At 35.9% G+C, this 21,984-nt stretch overlaps 2 protein-coding genes across 4 annotated transcripts; one reads left to right on the forward strand and one right to left on the reverse strand.

Moving 5' to 3' along the window:
* The first annotated feature begins 643 nt into the window (after window positions 1-643).
* Window positions 644-12,412, forward strand: LOC112710458 (U-box domain-containing protein 51). 3 transcript variants are annotated; one of them, XM_072202571.1, is made up of 10 exons: window positions 644-1,306; window positions 1,393-1,527; window positions 5,824-7,406; window positions 8,447-8,541; window positions 8,748-8,869; window positions 9,202-9,405; window positions 9,501-9,648; window positions 10,322-10,420; window positions 10,562-10,855; window positions 11,540-12,412. In XM_072202571.1, the coding sequence occupies exons 3-10, from the start codon at window positions 7,226-7,228 to the stop codon at window positions 12,221-12,223; spliced, it is 1,827 nt and encodes a 608-aa protein (XP_072058672.1). In that variant the 5' UTR covers window positions 644-1,306; window positions 1,393-1,527; window positions 5,824-7,225; the 3' UTR covers window positions 12,224-12,412. The 3 variants fall into 3 exon arrangements, with proteins under 3 accessions (XP_072058672.1, XP_025618467.1, XP_072058673.1); XM_025762682.3 differs by having other exon boundaries at window positions 7,224-7,406; XM_072202572.1 differs by lacking the exon at window positions 10,322-10,420.
* Window positions 12,413-19,904: 7,492 nt separating this feature from the next.
* LOC112708912 (uncharacterized) lies at window positions 19,905-21,569 on the reverse strand. Its single transcript, XM_025760834.1, has one exon. The coding sequence runs from the start codon at window positions 21,567-21,569 to the stop codon at window positions 19,905-19,907; it is 1,665 nt and encodes a 554-aa protein (XP_025616619.1).
* Window positions 21,570-21,984: the final 415 nt, after the last annotated feature.

Genomic DNA, 21,984 nt, shown 5'->3' on the forward strand with positions numbered 1-21,984 from the left:
AATAGGTTGAAATCTTATACCATAAATAATCTAATACAAAAACCAATTATTTACCATGTAATCTTTTTTATTCTCTTCTCATTTTGCTACAAGTAAAATAATTATCTATTTAATTGTGTGCTGTTGAATTATTATTAGTGTAAGACTCCAAATTTTTAGAAAATAAATAATAAATTATTCATATTTATATATATGCTTTATTTTTAGAAAGTTACCTTTACTAATAATAATAATAATAATAATAATAATAATAATAATAAATAAACTAAAGTGATGAGATTTTAAGTTTTAAATTAATTTGAGTTTATACAAATTTTAATTACAGTTAGATATTTTTGATTAATTTTATAAACTAAAAAAAAATTATTTATTTATCTCTAAATTATAAATTAAAGTATTTAATTAAAAATAATTTATAATTTAAAAAATAAGTAATATTCTTAAAATTAATTATATGGATAGAATTTGATTTTAAATTAATACTCCACCTTAACCCTAAATTTTCAATTTAAACCCCAATTTTAACTAACCCTAACATTTTTTTCCCAACACACACGTATACAACACTAATCCCTCCTACATTCATGCACGTGTTTCACTCTGAGCCACGTTTACCCACTCCTCACCACTACTCACTCACCCTCACCCATCACTCACAGAAACCTCAGCAAGAAAAAAAAAGAGGGGAAACAGAAAGGGGGAAAGAGAGGGAAGAGAGAGCTATGAATAGAGGAACAAGAAAAAAGAGTAGGAGGAATCGTTTCCTATTGTTGCCGCCGCAACGCCACTGCGCCGTCGCCACCGTTCCATGGAGCCGAGCCCGCGTCGCCGTCGCAAATAAAGAAGACGCCGCAGCTCTGTCGCACCTGGTCGCTGCCGAGCTCGCCGTCGGCGACCGCCATTCCCTCACCGCTACTGCGTCGCCATTGATGAAGCTTCTGCCGCTGTCGTGAATCGCGAACAGAGGTAAGGGAAAGAGATGAGTTAGCGAGGGAGAAGAGGAAGCAGCGCTGCCTTTCCATCGCCGCTGCTGCCAAGGTTTGTGGAGGAGAGTGTCGCCGTCGCCGTGGGTGGAGTCCACCGTCCGAGCTGCCACCAGAAGGATCCACCGCCACTGAACCCTAGCTATCACTGCCGTTGGAGTCACCGTGGTTGCCATTGGAGAAGTGTTATGAACGCCGCTGCTATTAAACCACTTTAGTCACTACTTCGGTCCCATTCAAGCACCACAGCCTCCTCTTTTCTTGTCTTTGAATAAGCACTGCCATTTTCCAGTTTCAATCCCGATTCTACCATTTTTGAATATGTAACTCCTCTATCCTTGCTCTGCTATCATTTTATTTTTCTGCTATGATCTTCTTCTAATTATGATAGTGTATGTCTCTGTCTTAGTTCTGCCAAGGTATGTTTGAAAAATTAAAATTGGTGCTGCTGCCGTTTCGATCATGTTGGAATCACCATTGTTGCCATGAAACAAAAACGGAAGGGAGTTAACATGTTTCACCTATGTAAATTCAGCTAGTCGAGGTAGGGGATTTTATTTTGAAATTAACTGTTTTAAATTATGAATGCAATGAAAGTCTAGTGGGTATTTGCAAATAGTTTATGATTGTTTGAAATGACTGAATGATGAGTTTGAATTGAGGTTGTGATTGATGTCGAAAACTCTGGTTATGCTAATGTCTGGGTTGGGTTGTTAATTTGAGAAAATATAAAAGTGAGGGAGCCCGTAAGGGTGGTGAAGACAAATTTTAAGAGAAGGTTCTGTCTGAGTTCTTATAAAAACATATAAAAAATTGATCTTGTTTTGGAAATCCAATTTATAAGCTTATTTTGAGACATGATTTTATATTGGAAAATATTTGGTTTACATATTTACTCATCTTAAGAAAAGGGGGGGTTTGTATTGGAAATTTGTTTTATTGGTAATGAATTGAGAATTGGAAAAGATTTTGATATTGGAACTGGTTAGATTTCAGATTTATAAATGTTTTGGATATTAGACTGGATTTGTTGATTTGTTGTAAGTGATCTTTGAGAATTAAAAATGGTTTGGTTGGAATCTTTGAAGGGTAGTAAACCCCGAATTTTAGAGAAAATACTGCAAAAATTTTTATAAAACTTTGAGGCTTTGCTTAAAGCGTTATTCAAAAGAGAATTTGATTTAAAACTCATTCTATTTGACTTTCAATTTATCAGGAAAACTGTTATGTTTTAAGTTTATCCTATTGAGAAAAGATTTTTTTATTTAAGTAATAATTTGAGTTTGGTTTATTAAGGAAAGGAATTTTTGTTAAACGATAAAGAAGTTTGGCTGTCAAGAAACTCGAGGCAATGATAAGTGAATAATAATAAGGAGATGCGGAGGTATGTATAGTTAAGCGCTGATGCGGAGGTACGTTTAATAATATTGGGATGCAGAGATATGAGCATGTAATCGGTGATGTGGAGATAAAATGAAAAGAAAGAAAATAAAAAGTCATGAGTGAAATAAGTAATTGAAATAGATTATGATTCATGAAAATGAAATGGGAATTGGCCTTGTGCCAAATTGCTAATGTGAAAGGGCCCACTTAACTGATAGTCTGAAATTGCTAATGCGGGAATGTTCGCCTAACTGATAGCACTATTTTTTATTGTGATACACATTAAGATATTATTATGATGAGGCCTAACTGACACGGGTAACCGTGATGTCAAGGTGTCTAACTGACATAGTAAAGAAACCATATTTGGAGTTCACCCCGAGTAACATACAAAATACATGTATTCAGCGTCTCTCCTAAAAGTACACAATCTATGAGATAAAAATATTTACACTTTTATCCCAATTATTTTTTAAAATACCAATTTTATCTTAATCATAACCCTTCTTTTTATCCCTTTTATGCTCCTTCTTCTTTCCTTCCACCTCCCTTCTCCTTCCATCACCGCTTCCATCGTCACTGCTAGAGTCATCGCCAACACCGCCATTGCATCCTCCTCAATCCTCTCTTCATCCTCTCCTTTTTTCACTCTTTGTTCTGTCCTTTCTCCTTCAATTCCAGTAACATTGTCGCCGGCAATTGTGTCACTAGCTCTGTCTTCATTCGTCGCCTCTGACTTGTGACATTGTCGATGATATACTCTATCTTGTAGATCTGTTCCTCCTTCTTCTCTATTCATCATTTTGTTATTTTAAACTTTTTTTCTTTCAGAAATGGTGTGTGTAATCTTATTTTGTTGGATGAATTTGAATTAAATTATGATTCTGTAATTTTTTTTTTACTTTTTTTGAAAAGAAAAATTGGTGGAAGGAAGAAGATGAATTGAACTGAGATGATGAATATAAAAGATTATATTAAAAAGGGTAAAATAGACCGTTTAATGTAATTTGTGTTCTGTCTATCACAATTGTCAAACACAAATATGTTTATGTATAGAGAAAGTATTCGGAACCAATACTAATTATGTACAATGTGTACAATAGATTAAAAAAAAGTAAATTTATAATTAAAAATTAGATCATTAATTAATTATTTAATTTCAATTTTTAAAATTTGAAAAATTAGAATTAGCATTTACACCAATTCACACTACGTACGGTTATTTCTAATCTTACCGTAATCTCCAATACACGTCTAAAACTCACCGTCATCTTCTCTGGTTCTCACCTCGTGTCACTGAATTCCTCCCACCGATACCGTCCTCACCTCCGCCGATCAGCCCAATGCACCTCACCCTCCGACGCCTAACGTTGCTACCGCTGGTTTCACGCCTCTCTTCCGAACTGGCTTCGCTTTTTCCCATTCCTTCAAGTCTCTTCTCACCGATGATACCACCATGCTCTTCTTCTTCTTCTTAGGATCCAAGCATGGTTAATTTCTTTCATGATTTGAGCCCTATGCTTCACAACAGTACCGTCCGCTGGTTTCACGCCTCTCTTCCTGGCTTCGCTTTTTCCCATTCCTTCAAGTCTCTTCTCACCGATGATACCACCATGCTCTTCTTCTTCTTCTTAGGATCCAAGCATGGTTAATTTCTTTCATGATTTGAGCCCTATGCTTCACAACAGTACCGTTTTCATCATGCCTAGTCCTTCTAAACTATATGTTTCACCATAATAGTTGTTTCTTCTATTTATTCATCTTCTTCTTCTATTTTAATGGTCAATTTAGGATGGTCATTTTAGTAGCTATACCGATGGTTATTTTAATTTTTATGTAGATGATTATTTTGATTGGATTGGGTTTAGTTATATATAATTAAAATATGTTAGATGTTCAATTCATTAGGTATGCTGAGTGATTATTTTTATCCTTAAGTGGATGGTTAGTTTTACTAAGGGTGAGTGGCGTGTGGCAAGCCAAGTAGCGACGGTGAAATAGGATGATTATGATGAAGGTGGGGTGGTTACCGGTCGAAAAAGAAGAGAGTATTAGAGTGAAATGCTTTAGTAAATTAAGATTTCAGATGGTTATTTTTTTGAAATAACTAACTGAATTTTTTTAAAATTTGAAATTTGAAATTGGGGGATTTAAAATTTGAAATTTGATGTAAAAAAATTAAATGAGAGTTTTTGAATTTATTATTTATCTGTATTGGGCTAAATAACCAACCCATTGTACACATTGTCAAAATTTTTCATTGGCTCCCTAGTGGAATTCGTATGTATAATATACAAGTCTTTATGTTCATATCTTTGTGTCTTTGTCTCAACCTTTGAGAGACAGAAACCAAACGCAGCGACTAAATCTATATTTTGGTCCCTGAGATTCACGCGATTATTCAATTTGGCCTCCAAAATTTAAAATTACCTATACTAGTCTTACAGATTCAAGTCTGGGCATCAATATGGTCCTCGACTCTTTCCGGCGATGATTAGGCAAACGGAGTGTTAAGATGGCACCCTCCCTGCCACGCTGGATGATGAATAAACGACGTTGTTTATCTTTTACGCCCAAACAAATCAGAAATGAAGAATAGTGGAGGTAGAGAAGAAAAAAATGCTTTATTTTGAGTTCCATCGTTTTTCCTCCCTTCATATTCAAAGCGACAATATTTCTGATTTGTTTGGGTGCCAAGGGTAAACAAAGTTATTTACTCGTCATCCTGGCATGGAGGGTGTCATCTCAGCATTTCATTTGTCTAGTCATTGTCGGGAAGAGTTGAGGAATCACATTAGTGCCTGGACTTAAATCTGAAAGACTAATATAGATAATTTTAAATTTTGAAGATCAAAATAAATAATCGCGTGAATTTCGGGAATCAAAATGGAGATTTAATTCAAACCAGCCTTATGTCACATAGTACCATTGTCTTTGACTCTAATTTGACATGCCACATGTCATTAATTAATATATCATCACTTTTTACATGTGATCAAACTATATTCTGATATATGACGTTGACAATTGATGTTGTTAATAGAAGATGTTTGAAAAACTAAGATGAGTCACATAATAAAAATTAAAGACCGAACTAAGATAATTAAAATATTTAAAGATAAATTTAAAATTAGAGTAAAATTTTAGAGATTATTTGAGACAAAAACTATAAATACACCATTTTTTTAGATAATAGTCATAATACATTACATCAGCTTATTGGCATGCAATTCATGACAGCTTGTGCTAATTACGTATGATATGTCTTCATGTATATATATATATATATATAGTTTTGTATATTATTAAGCATGGCACATCGAACATTAATATCTTCAGACTTTAGGTGCTGGCCATCATTTGATTGCTTGACATATGAATACTTTCAAATTACTAACTATCCAAAGATTATATATTAATTTTTCAATTTTCAAATGTTTCGACTTTCGACTGCAAGGCTGCGTTTGTTTTCAGAGACAGGACAAAACATGACACTGAGACAGAGACAATAAGACGAAGACACTAAAAATTATTGTTTGTGTATTGTGTTTGGATACGATGTACAAGACACTAATGTAATGTCCATTATTATGTTTGGATACACATGGATAAGACTAAAATATTATATGAAATGACTAAAATAACCATGATTCCAAATTTTTTACATCAAGTACAAACTAATTTAATAGAGAATGAGAGTACATAAGAGTACATATGAAACTTGAAAAAATATTTGAAAAGACCAAAAATTTAATAAAAATATATATAATAGTATTTATATTAAATTAAAAATTATAAATATATTTATTTTATTTTTAAATTTATTATTAATATGTAAGAATACATATGGTTAAGATTAATAAAAAAATAGATCTGATTAATAAAAAAATTTGTTTAGGTTAATAAGACAAATTAATTTTAAATAAAAAATCAGTTTTAAAAAAGAATCCGTTTTTACATGAAAAAAATAGTTTTTGCACATAAAAATCTATTTTTATTTAGAAAACCAAATTTTTTTTATCTAAAAACTGATTTTTCTTTAAATTATATAAAATCAATTACAACTTATAAATTATTTTTAGCATTTTAAAAGATCAATTTTATCATTAATAATATTTATCTTTCAAAAATTTCAAGACTAATTATAGGAAAAATAAGAAGGGATAATAGTGGAATAATAGAAAATATCTATGGGCAAAAAGGAAAACAAAATTTATAAAAAGGTCCGTGTCCACTTTTCCAATTCCCGTGTCCATCATTGTCCTTCGTAAAAGAGTGGACACAAAAATATGAAAAACTGTCTCGGAGACAATGTGTTCCGTGTCCATGTCTCTACTTCCAAACATATTTTAGACATGTACTGTCCATGTCTCTGTGTCCTGTCTCCAAAAACAAACGCTACCCAACTGTATTTTTTTTTAATCTTGAATTGCATTGATTTTGTGGCCAATTTTCGGTTAATTCCATTGAATATTCTGTCCAACTCTCATAACTGTGGCTATTAAATTGTTTTGCCAACAATCAGAAACAGAGAAAACAGAAAGTAAAAAATAAAATAAAATAAAAAACAAAACCGACTTTAGTAACGTCATGTAGATAGCACAAAAATGTTTTGGAAACTAACTCCAACAAATCCTTGAGCCCAGATCAACAAAGGAATAAACATGGCAAATTTCGGAGCGGTTAGTAACAATATTTGATCCATATATAGCAAATATGACAAATAAAATACATAGGAGAAGGACAACATATTTTGTCATCACCAATAGTTTTTTATTTTTTATTTTTTATTCTTTTGGGTTTCTTCAAACGTGAATTTTGATTCCAATAATCTACCCCAAACCACACCACCATCAGTAATGGTAGATTTCAGAAAATCAGCATCAGCTAAGCCTAAAAATACTGGCGGCCCTACGACTGTGATCGCCGTGACCAGCGGCCGGAAAAGCCAATACGCCGTCCAGTGGGCCGTAGAACATATTCTGAAGAAGAATTCCTCTTGCATTCTCATTCACGTTCAGACCAATCGTTTGTACCACCGTAGGTTTCCTTCTGCTTCCTAAATTTTAATAACAAAACACATTTCTATATTTTCAATACTTATATGTTGAGTACACATTACATGTTCTCTAGAGGCATTCAATAATTTCTCACCTCCTCCTTTGGTGGTGGTTTTTGAACCTTGGAAGCATGGCTAATAATTTCTCACATCCATTTAATTAAATTGTTGTTTACAGTTGTAACTGAGATTGCAATAAAATTAAAGTTTACATCTATAGCATTAAGCAATAAAATTGTATGGCTATTAATTATTAATTCTTCTCATCTTTAGATAGATAAATTATTCACAAAGACAATATTCTTATTGGTAATGCTAGGGAGATAAAATAAAAAAACAGCCAAAACTTATCTTATTTAGCATTCATTAACTGTCGCAACAATTAATAAATACTAAATAAAGCAAGTTATGGCTGTTTTTGACTAATGTTTGACTGATTTTCTTTGATTACCAAACATTTTCGTACTCATATATAGTTTTGTCTTTTTGTGTAAACTTTAATGTTTTCTAAATCTTTTATTAGTGACATTATTTTGATCACTTTCAGAACAATATATTATTCTCACAATATTTGTTACATGCATTAGAGCCGTAATAAACAACTCAATAATTCATTTTTTATTGAATAAAGATAAAGTATTATTTAGTCTCTAATATTTGAATTAAGTCTTAGTTTCATTCTTAATATTTGAAACGTCATATTTTTATCTTAAACGTTTTTTCATTATATTTTAATCTTTTGATCAAAATTAGTTTTTTTCTTCCAAAAATACCTCTTTTTCTATTATAATTTTTTTTTGGACAATAGTAAAAATCGTAATTATAATAGTCAGGGTGTTTATTAGTAATTTAAAAATGAAAGTGATAGAATAATAAAAAATAATAACAAAAAAATTTAAATAATATGAAATATAATATTTAAAAAAATATTTAAAATATTAAGAACAAAGTTAAAATTAAGGATTATAGTACTGCTTTATCCGTACAACAATTACCAATCCTTTATTGTTTATTTGTGCAGAGAATGGTGTTGGCCCTAGTCATTGTCGTCCACCAACTGAAGAAGAATGGCAGCGGATTTTTCTCCCTTTCAGAGGGCTTTGTGCTCGAAAAGGGGTTAGTTATCCACCAAAATTGAGAAGAAAAAAAATTTGAAATATTAGTTTTTTATCATGATCTTTTTGTCTACGTTATCTTTGAAATAGTAAATAAGAATTGAACAGGGTATTTAGTATTTACTTTAAAAATATTAAAAATTATGTTTAGTTTGAAAAAAAAAATTATTCATATTAATTTGTGGTTGTGGACGCTTATTATTTCAGATTGTAGTGACAGAGTTGGTGTTACAAGGCGCTAATGTTACAAGTGCACTTACTCAATACGTAAATGAAAACTATATTAGTAGCGTCATTGTTGGTGCTTCCCAATGGAATTCTTTTATAAGGTTCAATTCTTTTTATCTCATAATCATGCATACTCATAAGCATTTCCAATAAGTAAAAATGTCTTGCGTTCCATGAGATATATTTTTAGTTTTAATTATTTTGTCAATTTCTATTATTTTATTAAATTTTTAATTAAATTTTTATATTATATTAAATTTTATAACTAAATTTTTATTATAATAAAAAATTAAAATTAATAAAAAAATTCTGTTAATTAAATATTAAATATATTCATTTTATTTAATAAATTATTTTTTTAATATTTTTATCCCGATAAAAATTTAATTATAAATACCATGGTCTTGATTTTATTTTATTTTATTTTTTTCAGGAAATTTAAAAATACGGATGTGGCAGCTAGCTTAGCCAAGTCTTTGGCAGATTTTTGCTCAATATATGTTATATCGAAAGGAAAAGTCCAAACTATCCATCCAGCAGGTCCTGCTCAAAATGGTAAATTCACAAAAGCAGCAACAGTAAAAGGGGTAGCAACGCCAGATTATTTTTTAAACAATTCACCTCAACATATAAACAGGTATATATCTCCATTAATTACAATACTTATACATATATCTTTTTTGGGAGTAATTCAATAAAGACATTGATATCCTTTTTTTGTGATTTACTTAGCTTGGTCAAAGATGCTACATTATCAATGACACCAAGTAATTTTTCACCAATGGAACAAAGTCCAACAATATCCTTTGGAGGCTCTTCACCACAAACCGACAATGATCTTGAATTCGCAAAGTCACAAGTCACTTCATCAAAATCCAAAGTAAGTAAGTAATGTATCTTCTACTATCAATGCAGTAAGGGTATTTTGGTCATTATAGAACATGCATAAGAAAAGTAGAAAAAAATTAGAAACCATTATCAATGCTACATGGAAAAAGTGAGTAAGTATAGTAAGGGTTATTTTGTAGTTGGGATTGGTTTATTTGTATTTCAATGTGACACTTACTATCTAAATTCATCACAAATCAATCATCAATATATTTATATATAAATATACGTATAATTTAATTTATAAATAAATTATTATGTGTACCTATAAAATACAGATACTGATAAATATACCTATATAAGAATAAAACGACAATTATAATCACAAAAGATAGTTTTTGTGTTCCAAGAATATCCAGACGTTGATTACACAATTAGTCCGTTAAGGTATTCTTGGCACACGAAAGATATCTTCCGTGGATACAATTGTCGTTTTATTCTTATATAGATACATTTGTTTTGTATCTTTTATGAATACAAATAGTAATTTATTCTTTAATTTATTTTTAATGTGTATCGGTATTTTAAAATATATATTTTATATTAATGACTGATTTTAGTATACACACAGGAAATTTCAATATATTGGTAATAGCTAATTATGTAGTTTAACTTACTTTTTCCCATGTGAATGATTAGATTTTTTTTTCACCCCCTTCTTATAGAAAAAAATGGAGGAAGAATTAATGAAATTAAAACTTGAACTAAAGAAAACAAATGAGCAATATGGATTTTTCTGCAAAGAAGTCGACTCTGCGCATAAGGTATGATGAAATGCTTTCTTTTGAGATATTGTTATTATAATATTTTCTCTATTTAATTTGAATATTAAACTTTAATTCAATTGCCTGAAAAATAAAAAGAGAAAAAAACACTTAAAAGTACATTTCATATTTGTTATTTAGGGAGTGGAAGAGCATGAAAAGGCTAAGCTTTCAAGGCAGAAAACAGTGCATGCTATGGAAAACGAGGAAAATCAAGGAGCTTCAAGTTCTGCCTACATTTATAAAAACATCGTTCCATACAGAAGATACAACATTAAAGAAATAGAAATTGCAACTAATTACTTTGATATTGATCTCAAAATTGGAGAAGGTGGTTATGGACCAGTTTTTAAAGGAGTAATTGACAACACTGATGTTGCCATCAAGGCTGTGAGGCCAGATATAAGCCATGGGGAAAGACAATTTAACCAAGAGGTATCTATAAATAGTTAATGTTTCTTTGGTTTAAATAATGCATGTTTTTTTTCTTGCTATATTAAAAATAACAACTATATTCTAACACATTAACATTGTTAATGTAAATTATTTGTGTAAAATTGTCTTTATTATACAAAGATAATAATTAAAAAATCTTAGATGACAATTTAATCAAATATATTAGATATTCATGTGTGTATTAGTGAGAGCAATTCTAATAAAATATTTTTGAAATTTCAGATTTGACATCTAGAAAAAAAAATGAAATCATCAATCAAATAAGACCAATTTTAGTATAGAAACACAATTTCAATTTGTTGGAGAATCAATTATATTTTTTCACTCTATATAAAATTTAAATTGAACTAAAAAACTAAATATTAAAGTGATAAATATCATATTTAGAATATCTACAATATTTAATTTCTGTTTAATTTTATTGTGCGTCTCACAAAATATTACATCAATATTTATGAGACTACATATTATAATAATAATATTTGTGACTAAATGTGTAATTTATCACACAAATGTCTAGATTCAATTTATTTTAAATTTTATAAAAAGTAACAAAATTTAATTGGTTTTCCTCTAAAATGTCAATCAGCTATAACTTAAAATGACATAATTTCTATACTTATTTAGAGTTCAAAAATTAATAATAACTTGATGTTAATGCAGGTTCAAGTTTTGAGCACCATAACACATCCAAACATGGTACTCCTGATAGGTGCATGCCCAGAATTCGGATGTCTTGTGTATGAATATATGGACTACGGAAGTTTGGAAGATCGTTTATTCAGAAAAGGAAACACTCCTCCAATCCCATGGAAAATCCGTTTCAAAATAGCATCGGAAATCGCCACGGCCCTTCTCTACCTTCACCAACTAAAACCAGAGCCACTAGTCCACCGTGACCTCAAGCCAGCAAATATCCTCTTAGACAGAAACTATTTAAGCAAGATTGGCGACGTCGGTCTTGCCAGGCTCGTTCCGCCTTCGGTCGCTGACAAAACTACCCAGTACCGGCTGACGAAAGCCGCCGGCACATTCTGTTATATCGACCCGGAGTATCAACAGACAGGGTTGTTGGGTGTGAAATCGGACATATATTCATTTGGTGTGATGCTGCTTCAGATTATAACTGCAAAGCCTCCAATGGGGTTGGCTCATTTGGTTCAGAGCGCTATTGATGCTGGTAGCTTTGAACAAGTTCTTGATCCTAGTTTGAATGATTGGCCTGTTGAAGATGCTTTGTCTTGTGCTAAGTTGGCATTGAAGTGTTGTGAGATGAGAAAACGAGATAGACCCAGTCTTGCTACTGTGATTTTACCCGAGTTGAATAGGCTCAGAGATTTGAGATAGATAAAGATAATAATTAATGGCAATAAATAAATAATAATAATGAAAAAAATGAAAATCTTCTATGGCTGCGAGAGCTTAGTTAATAGAGCCAAGGCACCTGGAACCTGGAAATTGATTATTAATAATGTAAACTGCTACTCCTAGAATATTATCTTAAATCGTCTCATCATTTTTTTTTAGGTTTAATTACTTCGACAATTCCTATAATTTTATTGAATTTTTAATATTTTTATAACAGTAAAAATTTAGTTATAAAATCTGATATAGTGTAGGAACCTAATTAAAAAAAATATATAAAAATTTAATTAAAAATTCGATAAAATTATAGTAACTGAAAAAGTAATTAAATATTTCTTTTATTATAAATTCTATAAAAATAATCAAGATGGATATAGTTAAAAGGACTAGCTAGTACTTGCATGAGAAGCCTCAAGTTAAGGCAATATGCATGTAATGTAACTACCAAAGAGTGGACACAAAAACAACCATAGTAATATTTGGGTGAAAATTAAAATTCAGTTTAAAAAGTCTAAAATTAGCTCATTTAAAATTTATTAATTATCATTAGAATAATAATATAATTTTAGATATAATAAATATATAATTACGAATAATATTATGTAACTAATAATCTAAACTTAGAACATGCAAACAAAATATCTTATATTACATGTGTTCTGTAACTTGGGTCCTGAATGGGTCGGAGGGTGTAATATGAAGAGTGAGTGGGTCATTGAGGAGTGGATTTGAGCAGTCTCTGGTGAGTCGACTTCTTCTGCTTGGCGAGTTGTGGATGAGGTGGGGACACTTGCAAGGACTTTAACACTTAAATCGGTGTCCGTATAAAAGGCGACTATTAGGGTTAGGGTAGGCGACGTACCTCTGGAGAGGACATTTTATACTCTGCACTCGTTCGTACCTCGGGTGGGCCTTTGAGGGCCAGGCCCACATGTCTGAAAGCTTCTGACAGCTGTCTAAGTACACGCGGGAGGGGAGGTGACGTTCGGGTCACCTCCTGGGTTTGGATTCGGTAGTCCTCCGGGTCGGCCGGTCGTCCGAACCCGGGTCTTTGGCTAGTTGGGCTGGGCTGGAACAGTACTCCCAACGTGCCAATTATGGCCGTGAGCGCCGTGGTTGGCGCGTTCTCTCCAACTTCCCTTCTGATAAGGTTCTCAACAGGTCAGCCGCTCGTGATAAGGGCGTGCCCCCTACGCGCGAGTGGCTTTCGTCCGTTTGTGGAGGGACGTCAATCGTTGCCTCGTTATTCGTATTGGGTATTTAATACCCATTATGAGTGATTTGAAAGCTTGGGTAAAAAGCCCTTTTACCCCTGAACTTTGCGCTTCTCAATGTCAGTTATTTTCCAGTTTTCATGCTTCCTTCTCTCCCTTCACGTTTCGTATTCGTATCAATTCACATATTTCACCCTTGTTTCTTCCTTTTTTCTTTCCTAATTTTTCCTGATCCAAACGCTCTCACTCGCCCTTGTCCCCTTACATTTCCTTGGTATTTGCTATTCTCCACTCATTATTTTTTGGTAAGCGTTGTTTTTCTTCATCTTTTAGTGGATTGATCATGCTTTTTATTTGTTGTTGTTTTCTTCTTTGATTGCTTGAATTGTTGTTGCATGCTTCGTCTGGGTCATGCTACCATTAGATAGATTTTAGGGGTTACCATTAGGTGCATTGTTTATTTTTGTCTTGTTAGTAACAGTAGATCGTTATCCAGTAGGCTGTCATATTAGTTTTCACTTCTTCCGAGTTTCTGACCTACCGATTTGACTTTAAGTAGTGCCCCCACTCTAGGTATGGCGTATCAACCCCTTCCGAGAGTCCCCCTGGTCCGTTACGCCTAGGTCACCTCGGATGTGAAGGATACGCCTCCAAGATGACCCTTGAGGAGCTTTAGGAGTTTCGCTGCTCCAACATGTTTTGTGGGGGGGGTCCTGAGGAGGAGCGTTACCACGCGTTCATCCCTGAAGATCAAGAACGAATATGCCACATAAACCTGAACACTCCCCGAGTTGCTGATTGGCTTTGGGTGTATAAATCGATATTCACCAGCTTGGGGGTTCGCATCCCCTTCTCCCCTTTTGTGATGGCGCTACTGAACCGGTGTGATGTGATGCCGTCACAATTGCACTTGAATAGCTGGGCTTCCTTCCGGTGCTTTGAGATAGTGTGCGAATACCTTGAGCTGCCGATCTCTGTGGAGGTCTTTATGTGGTTGTTCCTCTTAACGAACCCTAAGGAAAGGAAACATAAGAAGGGGTACATGTCTTTCCGGGCTGCCTAAGGAAGAGAGACATAAGAAGGGGGACATCATCCAACCTATTTTTTCTTATTACATCAAATTAATTTGATCGAAAAATAGTAAATCAAATTTTGAATTAGTCAAATTAATATTATTTTTTATAAAAAATTACTACAATACCCCTATTATAGAAAATGACTAAAATACTCTTATTATATATTAATTCTGAGAATCCTAAGTTCTAACCCTTTTCTTCTCTGTCGTCATAGGGTTAGAATTTAGAGTTTTCAATATACATATAATAGAGGTATTTTAGTTATTTTTTATAATAGGGATATTGTAATAATTTTTTTATAAAAAAATATTAATTTATACCGATTCAAAATTTAATTTATTAATTTTTTTGGCCAAACTGATTTGTTCAGTCTAATTTTAATAAAAATAACATAGTTTAATTGATTATATGTGTTAAATTTTAACTTTTAAAAAACATCTTTAAAAAAATATATTTTTGACATCTTTATCTAAGTGGCTCCTAAAGATTAAGTGAGAAATTTTGTTCACACGGTCAGAGTTTATTATTTTTATCTAATACTTTTAATTATCAATTTAATATTTTATTTAATAATTTAATAATATATTTTTAGTTCACACTTTTAAATATTACTAATATTTTTTTGTAATAACATTATAAAAATATAAATCTTTTAAAATGATACTGATTTTATCCTAATATTATAGATTATGGCAGAAAAAATTTATAAAATTAAATTACTTTTGTAAAAAATTTGTAGGGGACAAAAATTTTTATAGGCTAAGAAGATCAAGATCTCTGTAGATAAAAAAAGTCAAATAATAAATTTTTAGTTATTATTTTCATATGAAGGAATTTAATTTTTTTACTAAAAATTAATTTTAACATTTATTATCTAAAATTTGAAAGAATTTAATGTTTATACTTTTATATTTGATTAGATGTTAAGTCTGTTGTATAAATAAATATAATTAATTTTTATATTTATTATTTAAATTTTTTTAATATATATATAAATATAATTAGATATTAGTATAAAAAAATTATATTGACAGTTATAAAATTAACTCAAAATTAATTTTTTTAAACAATTGAATCTTGATTTTAATTATTAACCATGATATTTGTATTCTCTCTAAATTATATATGATAAATATTTGAAGAAAGAGAAGTGAAAATATAAATTAGAAAAATAAGTAGTAAAAATTTAAAAGTAAACAAAAAAATTAAAAAGATATACATATAATAATAATAATATATTTTTATGTGAATAATATTATAGAATATATTTAATTATATTTAATTTTATATTCAATGTATTTTTTATAATTTTATGAATTTATTTAAATTATATTATTTTATTAATTTTATTTTTGTGGAATAAAAATGTAGAGAGAGATAAAAAAATGAGAAAGAAAGATAAAAAAAGAAGAAAAGATAGAGAGAGAGAGTTTGTTAATTTCAAAGAAAAATTTTATTTTAATTGTAATGAAAGAATATTAGTGGCACATTTTAGTTTGTCAATTAGTAATATAAAATATAAATAATAAGTTATATATGGAGTGCGAAGGACAGAAAAAAAATAAAGGATGAGAGAGAAAGATAAATAAAAGAATAGAGAAAAAATTTATTAATTTTAAAAAGAAATATTTTATTTTAATTTTAATAAAAGAGTGTCACGTGATATATTTTAATTTAAGTGAGTAATATAATATAGTTATTGTACAAGAAGTCTCTAGTACGGGTTGAGAGATGGATCGAGAACTTGCGGGTTGAGGCGGATGCCGGGTCACTTGACTGGAGCAGAGGGGGGAGGTACTTGCAAAGACACTCCGACGCTCAAGTCAGAATGGATCTAAGAGGTAGAAGGTGTGTGGAATGAATGAATACCTGGATGGACTTGGGTCCTCTATTTATAGGTGATGGTGAATATCTTATCTTATCTTATTTGGCTAAGATAAGGGAGACGTTTGAATTCGAAAGTCGGTTAGGAGTTCTGGAGGGCCGGTTTCGGGCCTTCTAGAAGAGGGAGGCGGATCGAACCCGGGAGGCTGGGTTCAGGTTCGACCTTGGGTCCGGGATCCGAGGGCCGGATCCGTAACAGTTGCCCCCGCAGCGGGAGAGCGAGCGAGGTCGGTCTGTCGCTGGGAGGTGTGGTCTTGATTGCGGGCTACGCTTTTAGTTTTTCTCGGGCGTCCGTTTGGTTCTTTGGAGGGAGATCAGTGTTTCAGCCTCGGTTTTGCCGAGGGTTCGCCTGACCGTTTTGGTTTGACGTGATTCTTCCGAGTCCACTGCGTCTGTTGCGTTCTTCGAGGCGTCCTTTATTAGTTTCTTTTTCCGAGGGGGGCATTTAATGCGAGGGGACGTTTTCCTCTTTTGCCCCTACGCGCCTTGCCTCGCTTAGGGTTAATTGCGTCTTTTTGCTCCCCCGTTCATGAAACCGTTTTGGCTTTTTGCTTCAGTTCCCTCGTTTATTTTTTGTTTTCTCTTCTGGAAAAAATTCCCTCTTCTTTCTATGGTACTGCTCTCTGGTGTTGCTGCTGCTTCTGCTTTTCGAGCTTTTCTAGGCTTGTCTTCTGCATTACTAGGTTTGTTTGTCTCACTTTTCTGGATTTCTGTTTTGTGGTGCATTTGTTCTGTTTTTGCTATGCATTGTTCTGTTTGTTTTCTTTCTCTTTCAATCTTCATACTGCGTTTTGTGTTTTTGGGAGGTTGTATTCGAGTCTTTGAAGGGCTGAGCACCGCCGTGTCGGTTTAGTGGTGGCGGTGCACCACCGTGTTGGGTCAGTAGTGGTGGTAGGTTTCTGTCTTGCTTTTGCGTAGGGTTAGGCTGATGGTGGTGCTCCTCCCTGTTTTAGGTATGCATCGGCGGAGAAGTGAGGGTGTGGGTGCCCCGATTGCCCCCTTCCAAGGGCGTCCCCGCTCGTTACACATGGGTGACTAGCGATGTGTGGGGCGTTCCGTCACGGATGACGGAGGATGATCTTCAGAGGCTCCGTGATCAGGGGGCGATTTGTGGTGGTGATGAGGAGAGGCAGTATGAGCTCGTCCTCCCGGATGCCGATGAGCGCGTTTGTTATTTGAACCTCCATTCACCCACTGTGCCGGATTGGATGTGGGTTTACAAGTCGATGTTTACTCGGCTCGGCGTGCGGTTCCCTTTTTCTCCGTTTGTTCAGGATTTGCTGAGTCGGTGTTCCGTGGCACCGTCCCAGCTTCACCCGAATAGTTGGGCTGCCGTGCGGTCTTTTGAATTGGTGTGCCGGTATCTTGATCTTCCGGCTTCTGTTCCTGTTTTCCTTTTCCTTTTCTTATGTACTCTTCTGACTAAGGAGGGGAAGCATAAGAAGGGGTATATGTCATTCCGTGCTCAGCCTCATCGCCGTATTTTTGGGTTGTTTGAGGATTCCTTTCACAGTTTCAAGAGGGAGTATTTCAAAGTGCGCCCTGTCCAGGGGCATCATCCGTTTTAGTTGACGTTGGAGGGCGAGCGCGGTTCCTGACATACTGAAACTTCGGTGCCGGCCCGTCAGTTTTGACTAAGGTCACTTACGATGGTCTGTCTTCCGAGGATAAGGACATTGCTAATGTCCTGTGGCATCTATTTGGAAAGCGTCCGTTAAATCCTCGGGATGTTATGGGAGATCCTGAGGCCTGTCGAACGTATATTGGTGTGTGGTTTTTTGCTTCCTTCTTTTTCTTGTTTGTTTCCCGATCTTGTGCCTTTGTTGTTTTTTGATGTTGTTTCTTTGATTTTTCTTAGTTGAGATGGCTGGTGGTTTGACTTCTCTGGCGAGGCTGAAAGCTGCGATAGATCGGGAGGAGGGGTCGTCGGCATCTCCCGCCACTCTTGTCTCTAATCCTGCTGTGGGTTCCCAAGCTGTTTCTCAGGAAGTGGTTTTGGCTGGGGTTAGGGTTGACACCCAGGTTCCCCCTAATCTCGTGGACTCGCTTGAGGAGGAGGTCGTTGTGGTTTCGGCTGCTGAGGCTTCTCGGAAGAGAAAGAGGCTTGAGGAGCCTAGCAGTGAAGCTTTGGGGGAGGAGGGTGCCGTTCCTACTGTGATGGATCGACGTTTCGATGCGTCGGGGTTCATAGATCAGCACTTGATGCCTGGTACAGAGCCATTTTTTAGTGAGTGTGATGTCTCTTTTCAAGCTAAGTCGGTGTATCGTGCCCTTCTCCGATCTGCCGTTATTGTCCAGAAGGCCGAGCCGGTGATGGCTCAGGTCGGCTTGTTGGACAAGAAGCTTCGCCAGTTCCAAGCTGAAGTGACCAAGTTAAAAGAGCAACTTGAATCTGCCGAGGTGGCGAGGGAGAAGGTGGCGAAGTCAGGAGGCCGGGGCAGAGATCCTTCGTCTTTCCGAGGTCGAGACTTCGCTTCTTTCGCAGCTGAGTGTGGAGAGGCAGCGGGCTTCCGATGCGGGCTCTCAGGCTGCGATGCTTCTTGGTGAGGTGGAGGATTTGAAGGCAGAGGTTGCTGCTTTAAAGAAGGAGAAGGCAGAGTTAGTGGCTGATGCGAAGGGTGCAATTGCGGCTACCGAGAAAACGATGAGGGCTCAGGCTTTGGTATTGGCCCCAGGTGTGGATGTGTCCGTGATGGGGGCTTTCAAGACCGTCCGTGATGGCCAAATTGTAGACCTCGAGTAGTTTTCTTTGTTATTTTGGTTTATTTTTGGATATTTGGTTAGCCGTGGGCCGTATACTTGGTATGTTTTGAACTTCGGTTTGTGCTGTTGATTCCGTTTATGTTTTTCTTTGATGACTTGTGTGGCCGTTCGGGCTTTTCGATTTTATTTTGAGCCGTTATGTGTTTAAGCCGTTGCGGCTTTGGGACATTTTGGTAGGCCGTTAGTGTTTTGGGGATATCCGTTTATTAGGCCCCAAGAGTGATCAGTTCTCGATGTTGTGGCCGTGTCTCTATTCCGTTTTGGAAAAGAAAAAAAAAAGGAAAAAAGAAAAACACAATGGAATTTTATTGGGCCTTGTTAAAACTCTCCGTTTCTGGCGGGAAAGAGTACCCGTAATTAAAATATTCTAAAATGAATGTAGCGTGATAGAAGGAAAAATGAGTAAAGAACCAAAAAATGTTAGAAAGATAAGGGGTGGCCTTAGGGGGTCGGTCTAAGTGTAATAGCGTCGTAAATTGGCGGCGTTCCATGTTCTCGGGACTTCGTCGCTGTTTTGCCGTTCGAGTTTGTATGCTCCCTTTCTGATGGTAGCTTTGATTCTGTATGGTCCTTCCCAATTGGGGGTGAGTTTCCCTTCCCCTGGGGTCGGGGCTCCGATGTCGTTTCGTCGTAGGACGAGGTCGTCGGGTGCAAATTCTCTTTTGATGACACCGTGGTTGTACCTTAAGCTGATTCTTTGTTTTAGGGCTAGTTCTCTGATATGAGCTATGCTTCTTCGTTCACGAGGTCTCGTTCCGCTTCCTCGTCGTTCCCTTCTACCGTTTTTCTAGGACTTAGGTCTCCTATCTCTACTGGGATGATGGCTTCCATGCCGTATGTTAATCGGAAGGGTGTCTCCCCTGCGGTCGTTTGGGGTGTAGTCCGGTATGACCATAGGACCGAACCGAGTTCGTCGGCCCATAGCCCTTTGGCTTCGTCGAGCCGTTTCTTGAGTCCTTTGACGATTATTTTGTTTGCAGATTCCACCTGCTCGTTTGTTTGGGGGTGTTCTACCGAGCTGAAGCGATGGGATATGCGTAGTCCTTCTAAAAATTCTCTAAACTTTTTGTCAGCAAATTGGGTTCCGTTGTCCAAGATAACGATCTCGGGGATCCCGAATCGGGTGATGATCTGTCGCCAGAGGAATTTTTGGCAATGGGTTGCCGTGATAGAGGCCAGGGGCTCGGCCTCGATCCACTTAGTGTAGTAATCTATGGCGACGATGAGATATCGGAGTTGGCTGGGTGCCGTGGGAAAGGGTCCGACAAGGTCGATTCCCCAGGTGCCGAATGGCCGCTCTCCCGATATGATGCTGAGCTGATGTGGGGCGGCCTGATGGATGTTGGCATGCCTTTGGCATTTATCGCAACTTTTTACTAGCTTTATGGAGTCCCGGATAACCGTGGGCCAGAAGTAGCCGGCTCGGATGACTTTCTGGGCGAGGATTTTACCTCCGATGTGGTGGCCGCAGCAACCTTCGTGGATTTCGCGGAGTATGTACTCCGTGTCGTCGGGTTCGACGCATTTGAGGAGGGGTTGCGAGAGTTCGCGTTTGTATAGTTGTCCTGCGACAACCGTATAGTTGGCTACTTCTCTTTTTGTTCGTTTCCCCTCTTTGGGATCTTTAGGTAGGGTTCCGTCGAGGAGGTATTGTAGGATGGGGTAAGTCCACGATCCTTGTCTAGAGAGTGTTAGGCAAGTGTTGGCTGTTGTGGATATGGATGGTGATTTAATGACTTCTTGAATTAGCGATTTGTTGCCGTGTCCTAGTTTGGTGCTGGCTAGCTTGGAGAGGAGATCTGCTCTGGCGTTTCTTTCTCTGGGAACGTGCCGTATGGTAATGTGATCGAACCCTTTTTTCAGTTTGTTTACCTTGGCGAGGTATTGTTGAAGTAAGGGGTCGCGTGTTTGGTAGTCTCCGTTGATTTGAGAGCTGACTACCTGTGAGTTGGTGCTTACTTCCAGGACTTTTGCCCCGACGTCCTTGGCTAGGGTTAGGCCTGCCAGGAGAGCTTCATATTCTGCTTGATTGTTAGAAACTGGGAATTCGTATCGTACTGACTGTTCGATTACGACCCCGTTTTGGTTTTCAAGTATGACCCCGGTGCCTCTGGAGGTGACGTTTGATGAGCCGTCGACGTGCAACTTCCATGAGTCGGGAGTGGTGTTTCCCGGAGTCATTTCGGCGATGAAGTCGGCCATGACTTGTGCTTTGATTGCGTTTCGGGGTTCGAACTTGATTTGGAATTGGGACAGCTCAATGGACCATGCTAGTATTCTTCCTGCTAGGTCAGGCTTTTGTAGTACCTGTTTGACTGCTTGATCGGTTCGGACCGTCACGGGATGGGCCTGAAAGTATTGTCTTAAGCGCCGGGAGGTCGTGAGGAGCATGAACGCGAGTTTTTCTAGTCGTGAGTAGCGGGTTTCTGCGTCTTATAGGACCTTGCTTATGAAGTATATGGGTCTTTGCTCCTTCTGCTTGCTTTCGCGGATGAGTGCCGCTGCGAGTGCCTCTTCCGTTATGGAAAGGTATAGGTAGAGGGTCTCCCCTGTTTGGGGTTTGGTGAGGACTGGTGGTTCTGCGAGGATTCTTTTGAAGTGTTGGAAGGCTTCCTCGCATTCTGCTTCCCATTTGAAAGGGGCTCCTTTCTTCATTAGTTTGAAGAAGGGGATTGCTTTTTGTGCCGATGCTCCGAGGAAGCAGGATAGCGCTGTGAGCCGGCCAGTGAGCTTTTGGATGTCGTTGAGGTTTGTTGGACTTGTCATGTCGAGGATGGCGCAACATTTTTCTGGGTTAGCTTCGACT

This window comes from Arachis hypogaea, chromosome 9, assembly GCF_003086295.3.
Source record: "Arachis hypogaea cultivar Tifrunner chromosome 9, arahy.Tifrunner.gnm2.J5K5, whole genome shotgun sequence".
Taxonomy (NCBI): Eukaryota; Viridiplantae; Streptophyta; class Magnoliopsida; order Fabales; family Fabaceae; genus Arachis; species Arachis hypogaea.

Bases quoted from the DNA above. Each gene is read 5' to 3' on its own strand.
- LOC112710458 (XM_072202571.1), top strand. From the start codon at position 7,226: ATGGTAGATTTCAGAAAATCAGCATCAGCTAAGCCTAAAAATACTGGC. The intron at 9,649-10,321 runs GTAAGTAAGTAA...CCCTTCTTATAG, and splicing joins TCACTTCATCAAAATCCAAA to AAAAAAATGGAGGAAGAATT. The intron at 10,421-10,561 runs GTATGATGAAAT...TTTGTTATTTAG, and splicing joins AAGTCGACTCTGCGCATAAG to GGAGTGGAAGAGCATGAAAA.
- LOC112708912 (XM_025760834.1), bottom strand. From the start codon at position 21,569: ATGCTCCTCACGACCTCCCGGCGCTTAAGACAATACTTTCAGGCCCAT.